Genomic DNA, 20,301 nt, shown 5'->3' with positions numbered 1-20,301 from the left:
GAGTGTGTGTGTGTGTGTGTGTGTGTGTGTGTGTGTGTGTGTGTGTGTGTGTGTGTGTGTGTGTGTGTGTTTGCGAGTCAAGGGACTATCATCCACAGCTAGCCATGCATCATGTGTAGACTACTGTATAGTACAGAGAGAGATTTACAACCAGAGATAGAGGTGACATATCGGCTACGTAGGGATCATCCATCTAGAACTCTGGAATGTTCCATCTAGAACTCTGGAATGTTCCATCTAGAACTCTGGAATGTTCCATCTAGAACTCTGGAATGTTCCATCTAGAACTCTGGAATGTTCCATCTAGAACTCTGGAATGTTCCATCTAGAACTCTGGAATGTTCCATCTAGAACTCTGGAATGTTCCATCTAGAACTCTGAAATGTTCCATCTAGAACTCTGAAATGTTCCATCTAGAACTCTGAAATGTTCCATCTAGAACTCTGAAATGTTCCATTTCCAGTTGATAGAGGGGGGTTAGCTTGGTTAAACCCATCTCAACTCTCTCTCTATACATTTTGATTGCTCATATACGCACACAAACTTGGTGGTCCAATACAGTGATTGAGAGAGAATGAGGGTCTGTGGTGGCTAGGCAACCTAGCCTAGTTAAACCAGCCTGAATGCTAAACCTCAAATGGTGAGAGAAGAATTCAGACTGCTTTGCCACAATAGATGTCCATTTTTACTCACTCAATCACTTTAGTACACCTCAAGCTGTTGGTATGGACACTATTCCATTCATATACGGTTATATTGTGGAGCGTGGATTAAACACTTGACTGAGCTAGTTCTGGATCAGAGAGCATGAATGTGCAAACATATTGTAAATCGTCCTGTGTTGACTATTCATATTTAAATAGTAGTTAAATAGTATAATCTCGGTTTTGTTTGCTTATCTAAAAATCAGTGCGGGGTTAGTGTCCTTGTCTGAGTAAATGTAAAAGGGGTGTGTGTGTGTGTGTATGGGGGATGTGTGTGTGTGTGTGTGTGTGGGTATGGGGGATGTGTGTGTGTATGTGGGTATGGGTATGGGTATGTGTGTGTGTGTATGGGTATGTGTGTGTGTGTGTATGGGTATGTGTGTGTGTGTATGGGTATGTGTGTGTGTGTATGGGTATGTGTGTGTGTGTGTATGGGTATGTGTGTGTGTATGGGTATGTGTATGGGTATGTGTGTGTGTATGGGTATGTGTGTGTATGGGTATGTGTGTGGGTATGTGTGTGGGTGTGTGTGTGTGTGTGTGCATGTATGGGGATGTGTGTGTGTATGGGGGTGTGTGTGTGTATTGAGCTGCAACACTTTTCTTCTCCTGCTTTGTGTCGCTATGGTTACATAGAAAACACCAGGACAGCGTCCAAAAATGGCGTCCTATACCCTTTAAAGCGCACTACTTGTGACCAGGGCCCATAGGGAATAGGCTACCGTTTGGGACTCCCCCAGGGCACCTTCCATTCACCTTTACCGCATGAACAGAGAAACACACAGTAGATATTGATCAACGAGCTGGGACAATGGCTTGTGTTTCCAATATATTGGATATCTGTCAGAGTCTGAGGGTTATTCAAATGACCTACTGACAACTGAATAGCCGGGGAGGTTGGGAGGGACGAGAGAGGGAAGGAGAGAGCGTAGGAAAGGGGGGAGGAGAGAGAGTAGGAAATGGGCGGGAGGAGAGAGAGCGTAGGAAAGGGGTGGGAGGAGAGAGAGCGTAGGAAAGGGGTGGGAGGAGAGAGAGCGTAGGAAAGGGGTGGGAGGAGAGAGAGTGTAGGAAAGGGGTGGGAGGAGAGAGAGCGTAGGAAAGGGGTGGGAGGAGAGAGAGCGTAGGAAAGGGGTGGGAGGAGAGAGAGCGTAGGAAAGGGGTGGGAGGAGAGAGAGTGTAGGAAAGGGGTGGGAGGAGAGAGAGTGTAGGAAAGGGGAGAGCGTAGGAAAGGGGAGAGCGTAGGAAAGGGGAGAGAGAGCGTAGGAAAGGGGAGAGAGAGCGTAGAAAAGGGGAGAGAGAGCGTAGAAAAGGGGAGAGAGAGCGTAGGAAAGGGGAGAGAGAGCGTAGAAAAGGGGAGAGAGAGCGTAGGAAAGGGGAGAGAGAGCGTAGGAAAGGGGAGAGAGAGCGTAGAAAAGGGGAGAGAGAGCGTAGGAAAGGGGAGAGAGGAGAGAGGAGAGAGAGGAGAGAGGAGAGAGGAGAGCGTAGGAAAGGGGCGGGAGGAGAGAGAGCGTAGGAAAGGGGTGGGAGAGAGAGAGGAGAGAGCGTAGGAAAGGGGGGGAGAGGGTAGGAAAGGGGGAAGAGAGAAATGTAGGGTCGGGAAGGGGGAGGAGAGAAATGTAGGGTAGGGGGAGGAGAGAAATGTAGGGTAGGGGGAGGAGAGAGGCTAGGAAAGGGGGAAGAGAGAAATGTAGGGTCGGGAAGGGGGAGACGTAGGGAAGGGGGGTAGGGAGGAAGGAAGGAAGAAAGGGAGGGGGAGAGGGTTAGGGAGGTCGTATAGAGAGGGGAGAACGAAAGATGGAGGGGAGGGAGGGAGGGAGGGAGGGAGGGAGGGAGGGAGGGAGGGAGGGAGGGAGGGAGGGAGGGAGGGAGGGAGGGAGGGAGGGAGGGAGGGAGGGAGGGAGGGAGGGAGGGAGGGAGTCGCCTCCGACTCTACTCTTTAATCTGTGATTTGTGTGTTGACAGTTTCTCGAACACATTAGTGATAAAAAGAGTGAGGGAGGAAAGAAAGTTTCATAGCACATGATTGATAGATAGCAGGGTGATTATTCATTGAGGCCTCTGGGAGAATTGATGGGCCCCAATAACGAGGTTAAACACATTATTACTATTCATGTACTAACAATCTATTGATGACACAGAGCGAGAGAGAGGGAGGGGAGAGAGAAGAAGCAAGTTAGGGAGGGTCTGGCAATAGGTTGATCCTCACTGGGACTGTATGATATGTGGTGGCGATGGATGGTTACTCTGACAGCTAATTAACCACTAATTACTGTGGCAGAAAAATTAACTGCTTCCGATGTCTTCGCATCGTAGATCAATGAAGACGTATTGCGTGACTGGAAGAGATCTACCAACAGGCATATAAAAGGAAACCAGAGCAAAACTAAAGGCAGGGCTTGGAATTCAACATGGCGTTTTCTCTGGATCAAAATGGGGCTGAGGTGGTGGGCGTGGCAAGGGCGTGGCAAGGGCGTGGCAGTAGGCACGTTCGCCGGCCAAAATCTTTTAGATGCCGCAGACAAAAATGTTGCCGTTTTAAAGCCAATTTCCTGCTATTCTACACGTTTTGCCATGACTCATGGTATCGGAGTGACTCAAAACGGGGGCCACGTGCCATGACAAAAATACCCCTGAAAAACATCATTTTGGAGAACGAGATTCTCTCGGTCTACAGTTTTATTTTGGTGAGTGTTAGTTCTCAAAGATCTTTTTTCTGTGGGTTTTTTTGCTCCATTATCTTGTCTATAAACTTTATATCTGGTATGAGCCTCAAGTTTAATCTTCACTAAATATATATGGATTTTTAAAAATAAATTACTGGTTTGGACTTACAGCAGACAGCCCGCCCCAAAACTTTTTCTGTGCAGAAAAAACCCTGGTGAAAGAATAAGAAAGGTGACAGGGGACAAGGATGGGTGTAGGTGGCTTCGACCCTAACGTTGTTCTCTTATCTCGTCTTGGGCCATTACTCTGCTCCAAGGTCCACCCGTCAGCCTATAAATACCACTAACTAGACCATTATGGTCTGGTAGGCAGGTCCACTAGTTGAGTCTCTTAATGATGAAGTGTTACACAGTTAACTACACGTGGCGCAAAGCTGTTCTTTGAGACACAGAGCAAGGCAAGGCTGACGTTGGAACTTTTTCAGAGTTGTGTGAATCAGAGTTGTGTGAATCAGAGTTGTGTGAATCAGAGTTGTGTGAATCAGAGTTGTGTGAATCAGAGTTGTGTGAATCAGAGTTGTGTGAATCAGAGTTGTGTGAATCAGAGTTGTGTGAATCAGAGTTGTGTGCTCCGCCAGAGGAGAGAAGACCGGTAACTAGAGAAGACCGGAACAGAGATGTGGTACTCTCTTCAGTGCTTATTAGTGATGGACGTCATGTCATGGGAGTAGTTGTTGGTTCTTTAACAGAGCCTCCTTTTGGGCTTTGCTATTCACCCTTCAGTCTGTCTGAGGATAGGAGGGAGGTGCTGTAGTCAAGACAGGAACAGGGTTTGGTTTCTGAGTACAGCCCTTATTATTGATGGAAATTGACATCTTGTCCTGGGACATGTGGTGCTCAGTCTTTACACTCTCCCTAATATAGGCCACAGCTAGTGGTTACCCTTCTGTTGACTGGCAGGAATCCTTAGGGGACAGGGACATGGAGGGCCAGGGAGGGACAGGGACAGGGAGGGACAGGGACACGCCCGCAAACTGTTTACTACTGATGGGATCAATTCATTACGATTAAATAGGATAAACTGACCCTACACTTGTCTGGCAGCTGTCCACATCTCCCTCGTCCCTTCCTCCTTAAAGCCAGCTGTCCACATCTCCCTTCCTCCTTAAAGCCTGCTGTCCACATCTCCCTCGTCCCTTCCTCAAAGCCTGCTGTCCACATCTCCCTCATCCCTTAAAGCCTGCTGTCCACATCTCCCTCATCCCCATAAAGCCTGCTGTCCACATCTCCATCATCCCTTCCTCAAAGCCTGCTGTCCACATCTCCCTCATCCCTTCCTCAAAGCCTGCTGTCCACATCTCCCTCATCCCTTCCTCCTTAAAGCCTGCTGTCCACATCTCCCTCATCCCTTCCTCCTTAAAGCCTGCTGTCCACATCTCCCTCGTCCCTTCCTCCTTAAAGCCTGCTGTCCACATCTCCCTCATCCCTTAAAGCCTGCTGTCCACATCTCCCTCATCCCTTAAAGCCTGCTGTCCACATCTCCCTCATCCCTTCCTCCTTAAAGCCTGCTGTCCACATCTCCCTCGTCCCTTCCTCCTTAAAGCCTGCTGTCCACATCTCCCTCATCCCTTAAAGCCTGCTGTCCACATCTCCCTCATCCCTTAAAGCCTGCTGTCCACATCTCCCTCATCCCTTAAAGCCTGCAGTCCACATCTCCCTCGTCCCTTCCTCCGTAAAGCCAGCTGTCCACATCTCCCTCACCCCTTACTCCTTAAAGCCTGCTGTCCACATATCCCTCGTCCCTTCCTCCGTAAAGCCTGCTGTCCACATCTCCCTCGTCCCTTCCTCCTTAAAGCCTGCAGTCCACATCTCCCTCGTCCCTTCCTCAAAGCCTGCTGTCCACATCTCCCTCGTCCCTTCCTCCTTAAAGCCTGCTATCCACATCTCCCTCATCCATTAAAGCCTGCTGTCCACACCTCCCTCATCCCTTAAAGCCTGCTGTCCACATCTCCCTCGTCCCTTCCTCCGTAAAGCCTGCTGTCCACATCTCCCTCGTCCCTCCTCCTTAAAGCCTGCTGTCCACATCTCCCTCGTCCCTCCTCCTTAAAGCCTGCTGTCCACATCTCCCTTCCTCCGTAAAGCCTGCTGTCCACATCTCCCCGTCCCTTCCTCCTTAAAGCCTGCTGTCCACATCTCCCTCATCCCTTAAAGCCTGCTGTCCACATTTCCCTCATCCCTTAAAGCCAGCTGTCCACATCTCCCTCATCCATTAAAGCCTGCTGTCCACATCTCCCTCGTCCCTTCCTCCTTAAAGCCTGCAGTCCACATCTCCCTCGTCCCTTCCTCCGTAAAGCCTGCTGTCCACATCTCCCTCGTCCCTTCCTCCTTAAAGCCTGCTGTCCACATCTCCCTCATCCCTTAAAGCCTGCTGTCCACATCTCCCTCATCCCTTAAAGCCTGCAGTCCACATATCCCTCGTCCATTCCTCCGTAAAGCCAGCTGCCCACATCTCCCTCATCCCTTCCTCCTTAAAGCCTGCTGTCCACATCTCCCTCGTCCCTTCCTCCGTAAAGCCTGCTGTCCACATCTCCCTCGTCCCTTCCTCCTTAAAGCCTGCTGTCCACATCTCCCTTCCTCCGTAAAGCCTGCTGTCCACATCTCCCCCGTCCCTTCCTCCTTAAAGCCTGCTGTCCACATCTCCCTCATCCCTTAAAGCCTGCTGTCCACATTTCCCTCATCCCTTAAAGCCAGCTGTCCACATCTCCCTCATCCATTAAAGCCTGCTGTCCACATCTCCCTCGTCCCTTCCTCCTTAAAGCCTGCAGTCCACATCTCCCTCGTCCCTTCCTCCGTAAAGCCTGCTGTCCACATCTCCCTCGTCCCTTCCTCCTTAAAGCCTGCTGTCCACATCTCCCTCATCCCTTAAAGCCTGCTGTCCACATCTCCCTCATCCCTTCCTCCTTAAAGCCTGCAGTCCACATATCCCTCGTCCATTCCTCCGTAAAGCCTGCTGTCCACATCTCCCTCGTCCCTTCCTCCGTAAAGCCTGCTGTCCACATCTCCCTCGTCCCTCCTCCTTAAAGCCTGCTGTCCACATCTCCCTCGTCCCTCCTCCTTAAAGCCTGCTGTCCACATCTCCCTTCCTCCGTAAAGCCTGCTTTCCACATCTCCCTCGTCCCTTCCTCCTTAAAGCCTGCTGTCCACATCTCCCTCGTCCCTTAAAGCCTGCTGTCCACATCTCCCTCGTCCCTCCTCCTTAAAGCCTGCTGTCCACATCTCCCTTCCTCCGTAAAGCCTGCTGTCCACATCTTCCTCATCCCTTCCTCAAAGCCTGCTGTCCACATCTTCCTCATCCCTTCCTCAAAGCCTGCTGTCCACATCTCCCTCGTCCCTTCCTCCTTAAAGCCAGCTGTCCACATCTCCCTTCCTCCTTAAAGCCTGCTGTCCACATCTCCCTCGTCCCTTCCTCAAAGCCTGCTGTCCACATCTCCCTTGTCCCTTCCTCCTTAAAGCCTGCAGTCCACATCTCCCTCGTCCCTTCCTCCGTAAAGCCTGCTGTCCACATCTCCCTCGTCCCTTCCTCCGTAAAGCCTGCTGTCCACACCTCCCTCGTCCCTTAAAGCCTGCTGTCCACACCTCCCTCGTCCCTTAAAGCCTGCTGTCCACATCTCCCTCGTCCCTTCCTCCTTAAAGCCTGCTGTCCACATCTCCCTCATCCCTTAAAGCCTGCTGTCCACATCTCCCTCATCCCTTCCTCCGTAAAGCCTGCTGTCCACATCTCCCTCGTCCCTTCCTCCGTAAAGCCTGCTGTCCACATCTCCCTCGTCCCTTCCTCCGTAAAGCCTGCTGTCCACATCTCCCTCGTCCCTTCCTCCTTAAAGCCTGCTGTCCACATCTCTCTCGTCCCTCCTCCTTAAAGCCTGCTGTCCACATCTCCCTTCCTCCGTAAAGCCTGCTGTCCACAACTCCCTCGTCCCTTCCTCCGTAAAGCCAGCTGTCCACATCTCCCTCATCCCTTCCTCCTTAAAGCCTGCTGTCCACATCTCCCTTCCTCTGTAAAGCCAGCTATCCACATCTCCCTCGTCCCTTCCTCCGTAAAGCCAGCTGTCCACATCTCCCTCGTCCCTTCCTCCTTAAAGCCTGCTGTCCACATCTCCCTCATCCCTTAAAGCCAGCTGTCCACATCTCCCTCATCCCTTCCTCAAAGCCTGCTGTCCACATCTCCCTTCCTCCGTAAAGCCAGCTATCCACATCTCCCTCGTCCCTTCCTCCGTAAAGCCAGCTGTCCACATCTCCTTCCTCCTTAAAGCCTGCTGTCCACATCTCCCTCATCCCTTAAAGCCAGCTGTCCACATCTCCCTCATCCCTTCCTCCTTAAAGCCTGCTGTCCACATCTCCCTTCCTCCGTAAAGCCTGCTGTCCACATCTCCCTCGTCCCTTCCTCCGTAAAGCCAGCTGTCCACATCTCCCTCATCCCTTCCTCCGTAAAGCCTGCTAGATGGCCAGCTGGATACAACACCACTCTGTCATAAGGCCCTACTGATGCAACAAAAGAGTGAATGTCAAAGCCTTCTAAGAGAGTGGTGGTAAGTGTGCCTTTGGAGATAAACATTCGATTAGTAGTGGATGGGTCTGGAGCTGGGATCGTGGATATTGGCCGAAACAGCGTTCATCTGCCAATTCTGCCTTCTCGTCATTATATTAGCTCAGGATCTGGAGGCTCTCTAACTCACAAGCATCTTCGCAATTAGACCCCATTTGATGCTGCCGTTTATAAACCCTTATAATCTTTAATAAGCAGGTTCCTCTTTTTTTTTTTTTTTACTTCTTGTAAACCTGATAAAACTGTGTTATTTAAAAGAAAAATTCAAAATAGTCCTGAGTATAAAAAGTAGCTTCAAAAGAGTTTTTATTTTGCAAATGTTGTTGTTATCTGAGCGGTGACCATCACTTCCTTCTCGTCCTGTACTCCCGTGTTCCCCAATCATAGTCCAGGGGACCCCCGAGCTCTACACCTCTTAAAACACCAATCAACTCAAAGCTTGAGATTTGAATCAGGTGTATGAGGCAAAACCAAAAATGTGTCATCCCCTTTAGGTGCCCGGGACCAGGATGAAGAAACACTGCTCTAGAGAGAGTGATAAGTTATAAAACAACTGTTGAATCTCACAATGAAATATATTCCACCTCGATAAACCCCCCCCCCTCTTCCCCATTGCAATTATGACTAACGTAGTTCCATGGTCATCCACTTATGATTACTCTCTCATACTTCACTCTCACAGTCTGGAAACAGAGGTGGAATGAGAGTTTTATGAAACGAGGTGGTGTATCACAAATGGAAACCTGTTCCCTAATAGAACACACTAGTTTTGTCAAGAGCTCCGTGGGTCATGATATGGCATAGGGAGTCATTTGGGACACAGCCCTAGGTAATGAAAGAATGTAAGAGCTGGGACTTCAACAAGAGATCGGTAGGTACCCTTTCTATTCGCCCACCCAGGCTGCCATCCTTCCTTTTGGCCATGGCCTGCTGCCCTCCCTCCCTCCCACACTCCCTCCCTCCCACACTCCCTCCCTCCCACACTCCCTCCCTCCTTCCTTACCTTTCCATCATATCGCTTCACCTGGAACTGATCCAGACCCAGGTCTATGAGAGACAGAGACAGGGACAAAGAGAGAGAGACAGGGACAAAGAGAGAGAGAGACAGGGACAAAGAGAGAGAGACAGGGAGGGAGGGACAAAGAGAGAGAGACAGGGACAAAGAGAGAGACAGGGAGGGAGGGACAAAGAGAGAGAGACAGGGACAAAGAGAGAGACAGGGACAAAGAGAGAGACAGGGACAAAGAGAGAGAGACAGGGAGGGAGGGACAAAGAGAGAGAGACAGGGAGGGAGGGACAAAGAGAGAGAGACAGGGAGGGAGGGACAAAGAGAGAGAGACAGGGAGGGAGGGACAAAGAGAGAGACAGGGAGGGAGGGACAAAGAGAGAGAGACAGGGAGGGAGGGACAAAGAGAGAGAGACAGGGAGGGAGGGACAAAGAGAGAGAGACAGGGAGGGAGGGACAAAGAGAGAGAGACAGGGAGGGAGGGACAAAGAGAGAGAGACAGGGAGGGAGGGACAAGAGAGAGAGACAGGGAGGGAGGGACAAAGAGAGAGAGACAGGGAGGGAGGGACAAAGAGAGAGAGACAGGGAGGTAGGGACAAAGAGAGAGAGACAGGGAGGGAGGGACAAAGAGAGAGAGACAGGGAGGGAGGGACAAAAGAGAGAGACAGGGAGGGAGGGACAAAGAGAGAGAGACAGGGAGGGAGGGACAAAGAGAGAGAGACAGGGAGGGAGGGACAAAGAGAGAGAGACAGAGACAGGGACAAAGAGAGAGAGACAGAGACAGGGACAAAGAGAGAGAGACAGGGACAAAGAGAGACAGAGACAGGGACAAAGAGAGACAGAGACAGGGACAAAGAGAGGGAGGGAGGGACAAAGAGAGAGACAGAGACAGGGACAAAGAGAGAGAGACAGAGACAGGGACAAAGAGAGAGAGACAAAGAGAGAGAGACAGAGACAGGGACAAAGAGAGAGAGAGAGACAGGGACAAAGAGAGAGAGACAGAGACAGGGACAAAGAGAGAGAGACAGAGACAGGGACAAAGAGAGAGAGACAGAGACAGGGACAAAGAGAGAGAGACAGAGACAGGGACAAAGAGAGAGAGACAGAGACAGGGACAAAGAGAGAGAGACAGAGACAGGGACAAAGAGAGAGAGACAGACAGGGACAAAGAGAGAGAGACAGAGACAGGGACAAAGAGAGAGAGACAGGGAGGGAGGGACAAAGAGAGAAAGAGGAGAAAGAGAGAAAAAAAATGCACTGTTAATGTTTATAATATGACAAATACAACGAGACAGAGCAACAGAGCAAGAGATCGAGTTACGCCTAGCATTACATAACGATTTACAAATGAGTCCGTCTGCAGAGCAGAGTGTATATGTACAGTAGGGCCTTGGTCCCAAATGGCACCCTATTCCCTAAAATATCACTAAAAAGAGTTTATCTGGTCAAAAGCACTACGTAGGGTGTAGTGGCTTCCTTTCGTCTTTACCATAGCCACTGCCCAAGCCTGAAGCGGGGTTGTTTGGTACGCATACAGTCCACACTCAAGGTTTCCCAATCGGCCAAACATTCAATGACATCCAGGGATATGGTGCAACAAAAATGTTTATTCTTCTTATATCTAACAAATAAATTATTCTCCAATCAACTTAAAGCAGAGATGACTTGATATGGAAAATGCATATTATGACTTGTCTGTATGTCTGTATGGTCAAAAAACTATACCGCTCCCGCATCTAGCAAGGACTCCCCCTCCCGAAGCCCCAACTTCCTGCCTTTATCCTCACACACTTACCACAATACAATGAACAGGCAAGAGGGGGGGGCAAAAACTGAGTTACACTCACAACACTAACAACAAATGAATATATCTCAATCAGGTAAATATAAATCATAAAGGTACGTACCTAATATTTCATCATTTACATTAGTATTTAATATATTTACATATATATATATATATATACACACACATGGAGCTCCATATGTTCGGCCTTTTATACAAATATGTCCAAATCGGCTCTAACAAAAGCACTATGTAGGGAATAGGCTGGTATTTGGGATACATAGACTTCAGTGGCCATTTTAAAATGTATTTCTAGAGTGAAGTGACACAGATTAGTAACCACCAACAACAACCCAGTTTCCAGAAAGCTCTCAAATACACTCTGACATCAAATCAGCATTGATTCATCCGTTCATTAAGTCATCAGATCAGAGTTGATTTATTTGGAGAAAAATAAGATGCATTTCAAATGTTAGTGGATGCAGATGCTGCTGGGTATTTTTTATTTATTCACCACAAGGTGTAAACAAGTGTTTTAATTCATACTTTTAAGTCCTCTGGGAATACAATGTTAATCTGGATGCATGATTTTACACAAATACATTCTATTCAACTCATGTCGTTGTCATGCAATACTAGAATTGTCTATAAAACACATTCAGTAGGAGACCCCAATGCCAGCCTCACCCTGCGTTTAAACCGCTCCGCCCCGCCCTGCGTTTAAACCGCCCCGCTCCGCCCTGCGTTTAAACCGCCCCGCCCCGCGTTTAAACCGCTCCGCACCGCCCCGCGTTTAAACCGCTCCGCACCGCCCCGCGTTTAAACCGCTCCGCACCGCCCCGCGTTTAAACCGCTCCGCCCCGCCCCGCGTTTAAACCGCCCCGCCCCGCGTTTAAACCGCCCCGCCCCGCGTTTAAACCGCCCCGCACCGCGTTTAAACCGCCCCGCACCGCCCCGCCCCGCGTTTAAACCGCCCCGCACCGCCCCGCCCCGCGTTTAAACCGCCCCGCACCGCCCCGCCCCGCGTTTAAACCGCCCCGCCCCGCGTTTAAACCGCTCCGCACCGCCCCGCGTTTAAACCGCTCCGCACCGCCCCGCGTTTAAACCGCTCCGCACCGCCCAGCGTTTAAACCGCTCCGCCCCGCCCCGCGTTTAAACCGCACCGCCCCGCGTTTAAACCGCCCGCCTGCGTTTAAACCGCCCCGCAGCGTTTAAACCGCCCCGCACCGCCCGCCCAGCGTTTAAACCGCCCGCACCGCCCGCCCAGCGTTTAAACCGCCCCGCACCGCCCGCCCAGCGTTTAAACCGCCCCGCCCAGCGTTTAAACCGCCCCGCCCAGCGTTTAAACCGCCCCGCCCGCGTTTAACCGCCCCGCACTGCGTTTAAACCGCCCCGCACTGCGTTTAAACCGCCCCGCGTTTAAACCGCCCCGCCCCGCGTTTAAACCGCCCCGCCCCGCGTTTAAACCGCCCCGCCCCGCGTTTAAACCGCCCCGCCCCGCGTTTAAACCGCCCCGCACCGTCCTGGGTTTGAACAGTCTGCACCACCCTGGGTTAAACCACATACAAAATCAATGTCATTATGCTACAACACTACTATACTGGAACACAATGAATAATGGAACAGACAGAATGACTGACTGACTGTCAGCTGGATCAATGAATAATGGAACAGACAGAATGACTGATCATCTTAGAGTCTCCCACTCCTACCCCTGCCCATCTCTCCTCCATAGAGTCTCCCACTCCTACCCCTGCCCATCTCTCCTCCATAGAGTCTCCCACTCCTACCCCTGTCCATCTCTCCTCCATAGAGTCTCCCACTCCTACCCCTGTCCATCTCTCCTCCATAGAGTCTCCCACTCCTACCCCTGCCCATCTCTCCTCCATAGTCTCCCACTCCTACCCCTGTCCATCTCTCCTCCATAGAGTCTCCCACTCCTACCCCTGTCCATCTCTCCTCCATAGAGTCTCCCACTCCTACCCCTGTCCATCTCTCCTCCATAGAGTCTCCCACTCCTACCCCTGTCCATCTCTCCTCCATAGAGTCACTCACTCCTACCCCTGTCCATCTCTCCTCCAGTCTCACTCACTCCTACCCCTGTCCATCTCTCCACCATAGAGTCTCCCACTCCTACCCCTGTCCATCTCTCCACCATAGAGTCTCCCACTCCTACCCCTGTCCATCTCTCCTCCAGAGTCTCACTCACTCCTACCCCTGTCCATCTCTCCTCCATAGTCTCCCACTCCTACCCCTGCCCATCTCTCCTCCAGAGTCTCACTCACTCCTACCCCTGTCCATCTCTCCTCCAGAGTCTCCCACTCCTACCCCTGTCCATCTCTCCTCCATAGTCTCCCACTCCTACCCCTGTCCATCTCTCCTCCATAGTCTCCCACTCCTACCCCTGCCCATCTCTCCTCCAGAGTCTCACTCACTCCTACCCCTGTCCATCTCTCCTCCAGAGTCTCCCACTCCTACCCCTGTCCATCTCTCCTCCATAGTCTCCCACTCCTACCCCTGTCCATCTCTCCTCCATAGTCTCCCACTCCTACCCCTGCCCATCTCTCCTCCAGAGTCTCACTCACTCCTACCCCTGTCCATCTCTCCTCCATAGTCTCCCACTCCTACCCCTGTCCATCTCTCCTCCATAGTCTCCCACTCCTACCCCTGTCCATCTCTCCTCCATAGTCTCCCACTCCTACCCCTGTCCTCCCTCCTCCATAGAGTCTCCCACTCCTACCCCTGTCCATCTCTCCTCCATAGAGTCTCCCACTCCTACCCCTGTCCATCTCTCCTCCAGAGTCTCACTCACTCCTACCCCTGTCCATCTCTCCTCCAGAGTCTCACTCACTCCTACCCCTGTCCATCTCTCCTCCATAGAGTCACTCACTCCTACCCCTGTCCATCTCTCCTCCAGTCTCACTCACTCCTACCCTGTCCATCTCTCCACCATAGAGTCTCCCACTCCTACCCCTGTCCATCTCTCCACCATAGAGTCTCCCACTCCTACCCCTGTCCATCTCTCCTCCAGAGTCTCACTCACTCCTACCCCTGTCCATCTCTCCTCCATAGTCTCCCACTCCTACCCCTGCCCATCTCTCCTCCAGAGTCTCACTCACTCCTACCCCTGTCCATCTCTCCTCCAGAGTCTCCCACTCCTACCCCTGTCCATCTCTCCTCCATAGTCTCCCACTCCTACCCCTGTCCATCTCTCCTCCATAGTCTCCCACTCCTACCCCTGTCCATCTCTCCTCCAGAGTCTCCCACTCCTACCCCTGTCCATCTCTCCTCCATAGTCTCCCACTCCTACCCCTGTCCATCTCTCCTCCATAGTCTCCCACTCCTACCCCTGCCCATCTCTCCTCCAGAGTCTCACTCACTCCTACCCCTGTCCATCTCTCCTCCATAGTCTCCCACTCCTACCCCTGTCCATCTCTCCTCCATAGTCTCCCACTCCTACCCCTGTCCATCTCTCCTCCATAGTCTCCCACTCCTACCCCTGCCCATCTCTCCTCCAGAGTCTCACTCACTCCTACCCCTGTCCATCTCTCCTCCATAGTCTCCCACTCCTACCCCTGTCCATCTCTTCTCCATAGTCTCCCACTCCTACCCCTGTCCATCTCTCCTCCATAGTCTCCCACTCCTACCCCTGTCCTCCCTCCTCCATAGAGTCTCCCACTCCTACCCCTGTCCATCTCTCCTCCATAGAGTCTCCCACTCCTACCCCTGTCCATCTCTCCTCCAGAGTCTCACTCACTCCTACCCCTGTCCATCTCTCCTCCAGAGTCTCACTCACTCCTACCCCTGTCCATCTCTCCTCCATAGAGTCACTCACTCCTACCCCTGTCCATCTCTCCTCCAGTCTCACTCACTCCTACCCCTGTCCATCTCTCCACCATAGAGTCTCCCACTCCTACCCCTGTCCATCTCTCCACCATAGAGTCTCCCACTCCTACCCCTGTCCATCTCTCCTCCAGAGTCTCACTCACTCCTACCCCTGTCCATCTCTCCTCCATAGTCTCCCACTCCTACCCCTGCCCATCTCTCCTCCAGAGTCTCACTCACTCCTACCCCTGTCCATCTCTCCTCCAGAGTCTCCCACTCCTACCCCTGTCCATCTCTCCTCCATAGTCTCCCACTCCTACCCCTGTCCATCTCTCCTCCATAGTCTCCCACTCCTACCCCTGTCCATCTCTCCTCCATAGTCTCCCACTCCTACCCCTGTCCATCTCTCCTCCATAGTCTCCCACTCCTACCCCTGTCCATCTCTCCTCCATAGTCTCCCACTCCTACCCATCTCTCCTCCAGAGTCTCACTCACTCCTACCCCTGTCCATCTCTCCTCCAGAGTCTCCCACTCCTACCCCTGTCCATCTCTCCTCCATAGTCTCCCACTCCTACCCCTGTCCATCTCTCCTCCATAGAGTCTCCCACTCTTACCCCTGTCCATCTCTCCTCCATAGTCTCCCACTCCTACCCCTGTCCATCTCTCCTCCATAGAGTCACTCACTCCTACCCCTGTCCATCTCTCCTCCATAGAGTCTCCCACTCCTACCCCTGTCCATCTCTCCTCCATAGTCTCCCACTCCTACCCCTGTCCATCTCTCCTCCAGAGTCTCACTCACTCCTACCCCTGTCCATCTCTCCTCCAGAGTCTCACTCACTCCTACCCCTGTCCATCTCTCCTCCAGAGTCTCCCACTCCTACCCCTGCCCATCTCTCCTCCATAGAGTCACTCACTCCTACCCCTGTCCATCTCTCCTCCATAGAGTCACTCACTCCTACCCATCTCTCCTCCATAGAGTCTCCCACTCCTACCCCTGTCCATCTCTCCTCCAGAGTCTCACTCACTCCTACCCCTGTCCATCTCTCCTCCATAGAGTCTCCCACTCCTACCCCTGTCCATCTCTCCTCCAGAGTCTCACTCACTCCTACCCCTGTCCATCTCTCCTCCATAGAGTCTCCCACTCCTACCCCTGCCCATCTCTCCATAGAGTCTCCCACTCCTACCCCTGTCCATCTCTCCTCCATAGAGTCTCCCACTCCTACCCCTGTCCATCTCTCCTCCATAGAGTCTCCCACTCCTACCCCTGTCCATCTCTCCTCCATAATCTCCCACTCCTACCCCTGTCCATCTCTCCTCCATAGAGTCTCCCACTCCTACCCCTGTCCATCTCTCCTCCATAGAGTCACTCACTCCTACCCCTGTCCATCTCTCCTCCATAATCTCCCACTCCTACCCCTGCCCATCTCTCCACCATAGAGTCACTCACTCCTACCCATCTCTCCTCCATAGAGTCACTCACTCCTACCCCTGTCCATCTCTCCTCCATAGAGTCTCCCACTCCTACCCCTGTCCTCCCTCCTCCATAGAGTCTCCCACTCCTACCCCTGCCCATCTCTCCACCATAGAGTCTCCCACTCCTACCCCTGCCCATCTCTCCTCCAGAGTCTCACTCACTCCTACCCCTGTCCATCTCTCCTCCATAGTCTCCCACTCCTACCCCTGTCCATCTCTCCTCCATAGTCTCCCACTCCTACCCCTGTCCATCTCTCCTCCATAGTCTCCCACTCCTACCCCTGTCCTCCCTCCTCCATAGAGTCTCCCACTCCTACCCCTGTCCATCTCTCCTCCATAGAGTCTCCCACTCCTACCCCTGTCCATCTCTCCTCCAGAGTCTCACTCACTCCTACCCCTGTCCATCTCTCCTCCAGAGTCTCACTCACTCCTACCCCTGTCCATCTCTCCTCCATAGAGTCACTCACTCCTACCCCTGTCCATCTCTCCTCCAGTCTCACTCACTCCTACCCCTGTCCATCTCTCCACCATAGTCTCCCACTCCTACCCCTGTCCATCTCTCCACCATAGAGTCTCCCACTCCTACCCCTGTCCATCTCTCCTCCAGAGTCTCACTCACTCCTACCCCTGTCCATCTCTCCTCCATAGTCTCCCACTCCTACCCCTGCCCATCTCTCCTCCAGAGTCTCACTCACTCCTACCCCTGTCCATCTCTCCTCCAGAGTCTCCCACTCCTACCCCTGTCCATCTCTCCTCCATAGTCTCCCACTCCTACCCCTGTCCATCTCTCCTCCATAGTCTCCCACTCCTACCCCTGTCCATCTCTCCTCCATAGTCTCCCACTCCTACCCCTGTCCATCTCTCCTCCATAGTCTCCCACTCCTACCCCTGTCCATCTCTCCTCCATAGTCTCCCACTCCTACCCCTGCCCATCTCTCCTCCAGAGTCTCACTCACTCCTACCCCTGTCCATCTCTCCTCCAGAGTCTCCCACTCCTACCCCTGTCCATCTCTCCTCCATAGTCTCCCACTCCTACCCCTGTCCATCTCTCCTCCATAGTCTCCCACTCCTACCCCTGTCCTCCCTCCTCCATAGAGTCTCCCACTCTTACCCCTGTCCATCTCTCCTCCATAGTCTCCCACTCCTACCCCTGTCCATCTCTCCTCCATAGAGTCACTCACTCCTACCCCTGTCCATCTCTCCTCCATAGAGTCTCCCACTCCTACCCCTGTCCATCTCTCCTCCATAGTCTCCCACTCCTACCCCTGTCCATCTCTCCTCCAGAGTCTCACTCACTCCTACCCCTGTCCATCTCTCCTCCAGAGTCTCACTCACTCCTACCCCTGTCCATCTCTCCTCCAGAGTCTCCCACTCCTACCCCTGCCCATCTCTCCTCCATAGAGTCACTCACTCCTACCCCTGTCCATCTCTCCTCCATAGAGTCACTCACTCCTACCCATCTCTCCTCCATAGAGTCTCCCACTCCTACCCCTGTCCATCTCTCCTCCAGAGTCTCACTCACTCCTACCCCTGTCCATCTCTCCTCCATAGAGTCTCCCACTCCTACCCCTGTCCATCTCTCCTCCAGAGTCTCACTCACTCCTACCCCTGTCCATCTCTCCTCCATAGAGTCTCCCACTCCTACCCCTGCCCATCTCTCCTCCATAGAGTCTCCCACTCCTACCCCTGTCCATCTCTCCTCCATAGAGTCTCCCACTCCTACCCCTGTCCATCTCTCCTCCATAGAGTCTCCCACTCCTACCCCTGTCCATCTCTCCTCCATAATCTCCCACTCCTACCCCTGTCCATCTCTCCTCCATAGAGTCTCCCACTCCTACCCCTGTCCATCTCTCCTCCATAGAGTCACTCACTCCTACCCCTGTCCATCTCTCCTCCATAATCTCCCACTCCTACCCCTGCCCATCTCTCCACCATAGAGTCACTCACTCCTACCCATCTCTCCTCCATAGAGTCACTCACTCCTACCCCTGTCCATCTCTCCTCCATAGAGTCTCCCACTCCTACCCCTGTCCTCCCTCCTCCATAGAGTCTCCCACTCCTACCCCTGCCCATCTCTCCACCATAGAGTCTCCCACTCCTACCCCTGTCCTCCCTCCTCCATAGAGTCTCCCACTCCTACCCCTGTCCATCTCTCCTCCATAGAGTCTCCCACTCCTACCCCTGCCCATCTCTCCTCCATAGAGTCACTCACTCCTACCCCTGTCCATCTCTCCTCCATAGAGTCACTCACTCCTACCCCTGCCCATCTCTCCTCCATAGAGTCACTCACTCCTACCCCTGTCCATCTCTCCTCCATAGAGTCACTCACTCCTACCCCTGCCCATCTCTCCTCCATAGAGTCACTCACTCCTACCCCTGTCCATCTCTCCTCCATAGAGTCACTCACTCCTACCCCTGCCCATCTCTCCTCCATAGAGTCACTCACTCCTACCCCTGTCCATCTCTCCTCCATAGAGTCACTCACTCCTACCCCTGCCCATCTCTCCTCCATAGAGTCACTCACTCCTACCCCTGTCCATCTCTCCTCCATAGAGTCACTCACTCCTACCCCTGCCCATCTCTCCTCCATAGAGTCACTCACTCCTACCCCTGTCCTCCCTCCTCCATAGAGTCTCCCACTCCTACCCCTGTCCTCCCTCCTCCATAGAGTCACTCACTCCTACCCCTGTCCATCTCTCCTCCATAGAGTCTCCCACTCCTACCCCTGCCCATCTCTCCTCCATAGAGTCTCCCACTCCTACCCCTGCCCATCTCTCCACCATAGAGTCACTCACTCCTACCCATCTCTCCTCCATAGAGTCACTCACTCCTACCCCTGTCCTCCCTCCTCCATAGAGTCTCCCACTCCTACCCCTGTCCATCTCTCCTCCATAGAGTCTCCCACTCCTACCCCTGCCCATCTCTCCACCATAGAGTCACTCACTCCTACCCCTGCCCATCTCTCCTCCATAGAGTCTCACTACTAACTAGTGGGTACAGTCCTCCCTCCTACCCCTGTCCATCTCTCCTCCATAGAGTCTCACTACTAACTAGTGGGTACAGTCCTCCCTCCTACCCCAGTCCATCTGTCCTCCATAGAGTCTCACTACTAACTAGTGGGTACAGTTCTCACTCCTACCCCTGTCCATCTGTCCTCCATAGAGTCTCACTACTAACTAGTGGGTACAGTCCTCCCTCCTACCCCTGTCCATCTCTCCTCCATAGAGTCTCACTACTAACTAGTGGGTACAGTCCTCCCTCCTACCCCTGTCCATCTCTCCTCCATAGAGTCTCACTACTAACTAGTGGGTACAGTCCTCCCTCCTACCCCTGTCCATCTCTCCTCCATAGAGTCTCACTACTAACTAGTGGGTACAGTCCTCCCTCCTACCCCAGTCCATCTCTCCTCCATAGAGTCTCACTACTAACTAGTGGGTACAGTCCTCCCTCCTACCCCTGTCCATCTCTCCTCCATAGAGTCTCACTACTAACTAGTGGGTACAGTCCTCCCTCCTACCCCTGTCCATCTCTCCTCCATAGAGTCTCACTACTAACTAGTGGGTACAGTCCTCCCTCCTACCCCAGTCCATCCGTCCTCCATAGAGTCTCACTACTAACTAGTGGGTACAGTCCTCCCTCCTACCCCTGTCCATCCCTCCTCCATAGAGTCTCACTACTAACTAGTGGGTACAGTCCTCCCTCCTACCCCTGTCCATCTGTCCTCCATAGAGTCTCACTACTAACTAGTGGGTACAGTCCTCCCTCCTACCCCAGTCCATCTGTCCTCCATAGAGTCTCACTACTAACTAGTGGGTACAGTCCTCCCTCCTACCCCTGTCCATCTCTCCTCCATAGAGTCTCACTACTAACTAGTGGGTACAGTCCTCCCTCCTACCCCAGTCCATCTCTCCTCCATAGAGTCTCACTACTAACTAGTGGGTACAGTCCTCCCTCCTACCCCTGTCCATCTCTCCTCCATAGAGTCTCACTACTAACTAGTGGGTACAGTCCTCCCTCCTACCCCAGTCCATCTGTCCTCCATAGAGTCTCACTACTAACTAGTGGGTACAGTCCTCCCTCCTACCCCTGTCCATCTCTCCTCCATAGAGTCTCACTACTAACTAGTGGGTACAGTCCTCCCTCCTACCCCTGTCCATCTGTCCTCCATAGAGTCTCACTACTAACTAGTGGGTACAGTCCTCCCTCCTACCCCAGTCCATCTGTCCTCCATAGAGTCTCACT

At 52.7% G+C, this 20,301-nt stretch overlaps 1 protein-coding gene across 1 annotated transcript in view; it reads right to left on the bottom strand.

Annotated features, from left to right (window-relative positions):
- Positions 1-20,301, bottom strand: part of micu1 (mitochondrial calcium uptake 1) — an 88,151-nt gene that overhangs the window by 56,045 nt on the left and 11,805 nt on the right. The window contains exon 2 of the mRNA XM_064924433.1: positions 8,973-9,016. Within this exon, the coding sequence (XP_064780505.1) occupies positions 8,973-9,016 (44 nt within the window). The remainder of the gene's footprint in view (positions 1-8,972; positions 9,017-20,301) is intronic.

This window comes from Oncorhynchus masou, chromosome 18 (assembly GCF_036934945.1).
Source record: "Oncorhynchus masou masou isolate Uvic2021 chromosome 18, UVic_Omas_1.1, whole genome shotgun sequence".
NCBI lineage: Eukaryota > Metazoa > Chordata > Actinopteri > Salmoniformes > Salmonidae > Oncorhynchus > Oncorhynchus masou.
Note: the sequence above shows the minus strand (reverse complement) of the source record. Positions and strands in the feature narration are given on the sequence as shown.